Source organism: Cyprinodon tularosa, unplaced genomic scaffold (genome assembly GCF_016077235.1).
Source record: "Cyprinodon tularosa strain WSP-4 unplaced genomic scaffold, ASM1607723v1 ctg1173, whole genome shotgun sequence".
Taxonomy (NCBI): domain Eukaryota; kingdom Metazoa; phylum Chordata; class Actinopteri; order Cyprinodontiformes; family Cyprinodontidae; genus Cyprinodon; species Cyprinodon tularosa.
Genome location: NW_024037974.1, coordinates 134,942 through 140,714, shown reverse-complemented (window position 1 = coordinate 140,714; position 5,773 = coordinate 134,942). Strand labels below are relative to the sequence as shown.

Here is a 5,773-nt window from a genome sequence, read left to right as displayed (position 1 = left end):
ATGTCTCAGATCATGAGGGGCTCCCTGCTCTCCTTGTCAGCAGCCTTGCTTCTTCTCCTGCCCTGGTTTGACGGTCTGGCAGAAGGTGAGGTTAAGAAGGGCTTCAGTGACTGTCTGCGCTTCTTCTACAACAAAAAGCTACCGACCGGTTTAGGTGGAGATTACAGCAATATCAAAGAGTACCAGCCGATTTGCCAGCGCTACAAGAAAAACTGGCGCTTTGCCACTCTGTATCAAAAGAAGAGTCGGACTCCTTTGTTCTCCGCCTACATAATGTCTCCTGCAGAAGGAGGGCGGCCTGCAGACCCCTGGATGTATGAACCACAGGTAGGTAATAAGCACCATTAATTAAAACTCATCTACCTGAAATGAAGGCAGTACTAAGCTAATTATTTGACAGAAATGATATTTCTGTTTGATGAGACTTTATTATGAGCTCTACCATTTGCGGCACAAACTCTCCTCCAACCTTAGGAGGGTTATCCGCCTTTTCAGGTCAAGAACCAGAGACTGCCTTGGAGGAGCTGATCTCAATCTTGGCTGCTGGGCATTCAGCTGCTCACAGTCTGCTGTAATAACAGGACACCCTGCTTACCTCGATGTTTAGGTCATCATGAAGGGTTTTAATCGCTTTTGTCTGACTTGTCAACCAGAGCCTTTTTGCTTTGTGGGCAGTTAAATCTCAACAACAAAGCCTCTGGTTCCTCAAAAACCCTTTTACCATGAAAGTGGTGCTTTGATGCTATTCTATTATATTATTAATACTTGAAACATGTTCTTACTATTAATGACCAAACCGAATCACCTCTATGCCACTGCCATCTGTTCTTCTCTCTATTTTCCCTACTTTTAAATTTTTGATATTTAAATGTTCTTGCTACTGAAATGTTCTATAGAAATAAACTCACCAGTACTTTACAGAGTCTCAAATCTATGAAAATCTATTTGAAGAGAGACATTTTTTAGGGATTTATTTAATTAAATCACACCTGTTTCTATTAATTACTAAAAACAGGTAACTTGTATATTATTCAACACATATTTCAAGAATTTCAATACTTGGTTTAATTATGAATTAAGCTGTCAGTGATGATGGATGACAGCACACCATTAAAATATCAACTTCTCTGAAGTTTCATCAATCGGGCTGTTCTGAAAATGAAACATTACTGATCCTAAACCTAAGGGATTAAGCCTAATATGAAAAAAGGAAGGGAGTTTTCAAACAGATTGGAAATAATGGAAACAGGGTCATGTGGCATCATTATTATTAGGCTCCAAAATTAGTTTCAATCCAATGTTTTAACTGCTATAATCATTTAGACTGACTAACGACTATCAGGTTTTCTACAAAGAAAAAAGAAAATAGCTGAATATTCACATTGATCACACATAAAATAAAATATTATATAAATCTAAATTTCTTTCACTTTGGGACATAATATTATTTGGGTTCGCTACTCACTTGGTACAGAATAGCTATGTGGTTGGAGGAGAGACACACTCAGTGAATGTTAACGGTGTCGTGCCAAGGAATTTATCTCCTGCGAAAATTTGTATCCCCTCATCAGGAGTGTGCGGGGAGTAAGAAGAATTTCTATGATAATTCTATTAACAAGAACTATAATATTTTGAATAATCAGCAATGTAGATGATCCTTAGTATTACCAGACCCCTGTGTCTCCTAAAAAAGAGGGTGATTTCACATTTTTCACGATTAAGACGGTTGCTATGGACTGCAACTGCTATATCACTGACCTCATTGTGATATTATGCAAAACATCATCTGTATGATCAAATTGTTCAGCTCAAATTCTAAATAACCTTCTTAAAAAGTCCTCATCAGAACATGGAACTGCATGTATATCATCACATTCCTGCAGCTGATCCTACTACATTATTCTATTACAGCAACTCAATGTGTTTCTACATTATGTCCACATTAATTTGACCATAATGTAGAGGATCCTTCTGATTGTTTATGTGATTTCAAAGTAACAATACTCTACTTGAATACAAGTTCTGGCTCTTTACCAAGCTTGAGCAAAAGAAACATGTTTACAAGAAAAATCTCCTAGTTTGTAAACAAGTTTTGTAGTTTTTTGGCCAAATAAATTATATGTCTCCAACAATGTAGCTCATAAATAAATATATACAAAATATATATAAAATAAATCTTGTCACTGACTGAGTTAATGAGTAATGCACTGGTGTTCTTTTCTGCAGTTGGCCAATCCCAAGTCCAATTGGGAAATGCAACCTTTCCAAACTCCTGTTCCTAAAGATGTCATTGAAAGCCAAGCGGTCCTTGACGACTACAAGAACTCAGGCTTCACCAGAGGACATCTCGCTCCTAGTAGCCACCAGAACACAAAAGAGGACAAAGAAGCCACCTTTACTTTGACAAACATTGTTCCCCAGAAGGAACAATCCAATTCAGGCCCCTGGGAAACATGGGAGGAAAAAGTCAGGAAAAGTTTTAAGAACTACTGCAAAGGTGAAATGTATGTTATAACTGGTGTCATGCCTTATGAGTCCAACACACCCCTTATCAATGGCAGAGTGGCTGTTCCTGAGTACATTTGGTCTGCTTACTGCTGCCCCAAATATGCATCAAAGCTCCCCGAAAAAGAGCAGAAGTTCTTTCCTGCATATGGTGCAGTGGGAAGAAATGATCCCAACAGCAATGAAAAGATTGTGAAAAAGACAGAGAATTATCATGGTTATGATGTAAGAGAGATGCCATTGGAAAACTTAGAGAGCATCCTGAAAAAGAGAACGAACAGGAAAGGAGATGACGTCAATCTGTTTGATTCAAAATGTTCCAAACCTAAAAACCCCTAAAAAAGGAATCAGCATTGCCGAATTTATGATTATAAAAGAAGCTTTTGCAACTTCATTATAAGTGTTATCAACATTATAATGGAGTAATTAGAATAGAATGTGTAATACTAAAATCTGCATTGCTTATACGTTAAGTACATAACAGGTTCATCTTTTGTTTGAGCAGACAAAAAGAAATGCTCAAACAAAATATGAACCTCTCTCTAATCTTCCATTTTCTCCCATGGTGACCCCCGCACCCCAGTGGTAGGTTCAATTATGTGTAAAGAGTCAGGCGAGGAAAATGCCTCACACTTTGTGTTGCTATATATACAATTTCTTTGCTTCAAAATTCTGTAACCTAGATTTTTTTCACCCGTTTCTTTAAAACAATTGGAGTTTTTCTTTTACATGTTCACGCTTGTTAAACTTGGATTTGTATTATCCATTACCAAAAATAAAGCTTTGCAAAAAAATAAAAAAAATAAATTATAAAAAAACATCATGCATGAAATACAAGACTGGTGTTTTGAAATCATTCAATATGGATTACCTTGTTGGTCTTAAAAAATCCTGATTCCATGAGGAAAAAAGATCTATATCTTAGGATATAGACCTAAGCTTTTCAGAGTGTGAACCAGGCCTGGGGTCCATTTCAATAAGAACGTTTCCTAAACCTGAAATAAGAGAGACCTGGTTGGTAGCAGGTTTTGTTCAGTAAACTAAGGCTGCGTTCACACTGCAGGCTGAAGTGATCCAAATCCGATCTTTTGGCCCATATGCGACCTGGATCTGATCTTTTCATGGCAGTCTGAACAACACAGATCCAATTTTTTCCAATGCGACCCAGGCTGATTGGCTATGTTGTCCTGAATCAGATACAAATCTGATCTTTTCAAATGCGACCCATGTCTGAACGGCCAGGTCGCATTCACCCGACAGAACGCCATTAATACCCGACAAAGGACAATATTCTGGGTGTTCCTATGAAGAAACTGCAAGAAAAACAACAACCATGGCAGATGATGATGCGCAGAGCAGTATTTATGTTTAACCATATTGAAAAGATTGTGTTCATTGCGTCCTCTACTGCAAAAGTAGGACATTGGGTTGTATGACCTCAGTTCACACAGGAGATCACATACAAGTTGCATATATTTGGAAATGTGAACAGCAACGCAAAAGAATCGGATTTCTCAAAAAAATAGAAATTAAGCATCAAGGCCTGCAGTGCGAAGGTAGCCTTAGTGTCCTCTGTTTCCGCTCCCCTTAGAGCCAATCATATTGTTTTATTTCCTGATTTAGTCAGGAGATTTTTTTGTCATTTTTTGTGCAAATGAAAAAAAAAATTCACTTGGTCCATTGGACACATTAGCTTTTATAAACAAACATTGCATGTCCGTTTGACGGGGATGTTATTAAAGAATGATCAATATTAATTCACAAAGAAATAAATATTTAATGGGAGAGGATGCGATTACATTGGGCCATTTATTTGTTCTTAGTTATTTTGAGCAACATGGGGATCATTTTATTGTTATTTATTTAGTTTTACAGTACATGAAGAAACATTGAAATTATTTTCAGATTACACATAAATAGATTAATTAATTAGCATTTACTCTGGGATAACAATCTACTGAGCCGACTGGCAACATCTGAAGCCATTCTATGGGACTGATAATTGGTAATAACGACCATTTATTGAGATGATAACATTTGAAGCGGCTGAGAATAGAGACTTAGTATTTACTGTAGGGCTGGGCATTATAACTTCAAATAAATATCACAATAAATTGGGCAGTTTTACCTCGATAACAATAAATGCTTTGGCTCTTCTATTAGAAATAAAGGCATCTACTTGCAGTTCAGTGTCCATATAATCTGTAAAGCTCCTGCATAATTATAATAAAGCTGTTCCACTTGTGAAAGTAGAATCTGTTGGGCTCTTTTTGGCATCAAGACAATTATTCTTATTGCAACATCGCCATACAGGACACTCTAAAAAAAAAAAGGCATGTGCAGAAAACACAAATTGTTCCATACGTCACATTAAATATTACTTTCAATTAATTATTAAAGGCTTGTACGTATTCAAGTTTAAACATTAAACAATGTCTCACTGAACAGAAAAAATGTTCTCCCTTGTAAACATTTTTGCACATAGGTAAAGGAGTCTTTTTCACATCTTTGAACTCAGAAGTGTGGCTGAGCTGTAGGTGGTGGGAGAGGTTGGATGTGTTATTTTGGGTCATCCTGACAGTTTTCAGACAAACTTTGCATTTCATGTTCTTCTGATCAACATCTATGGCGTAATTTGGTGACACTGACGTGAGCTTGCAGTGAGAACAATGTAAATTGTTTAAACTCCAACACCCTCACTCAAAACCAGCCTGCCGCAAGCTCAGCTTCTGGTCTGCGCACTCAGATTTATCTCTGCTCTCTCGGCTCCACAGGATTAATTGATGATATTTAATTTACAGCTGTGTTAGACGCTTCTTCACTGGGCTCATCCGCTATTCTCTTTATTTAAGTTTACGGTTTAGCCACCTGATTTAGACCCAGTTTTAGTCCATGTTTTGCTCACATTTATTGCTCAGTCTATAGTTGAATAATCTCCAATTGGACCAATAAAACCAACAGAAACAAATAAAGTCTTAAAGCTTTCAGGTATGCCTTACAAACCCATAGGAGGTCCTACAAAAAATAAAAGGATGAGTAGAACAACTCGGTTATCCAGGATTGATAGAGGAGAAACCACAGGGATGTTCTGATTTTATTATTACTTCTCATATTCATTTATTCTTATTTTTATCAATTGAATATATTTAAAAATATATTTTCCATCACATTTTCCAAAAGGAAATGTCAAGAGAAGTGCTCTCTTGTGTCATGGTGAGTTTTTATAGAATCTACAGTAGGAGTACAACTAACAATTATTTTGCAAATG

General features: G+C 36.8%; 1 protein-coding gene across 1 annotated transcript; it reads left to right on the top strand.

Moving 5' to 3' along the window:
• On the top strand, positions 1–3,328 carry LOC119799075 (endonuclease domain-containing 1 protein-like). The gene is made up of 2 exons (XM_038308806.1): positions 1–327; positions 2,227–3,328. The coding sequence occupies exons 1-2, from the start codon at positions 1–3 to the stop codon at positions 2,842–2,844; spliced, it is 945 nt and encodes a 314-aa protein (XP_038164734.1). The 3' UTR covers positions 2,845–3,328.
• Positions 3,329–5,773: the final 2,445 nt, after the last annotated feature.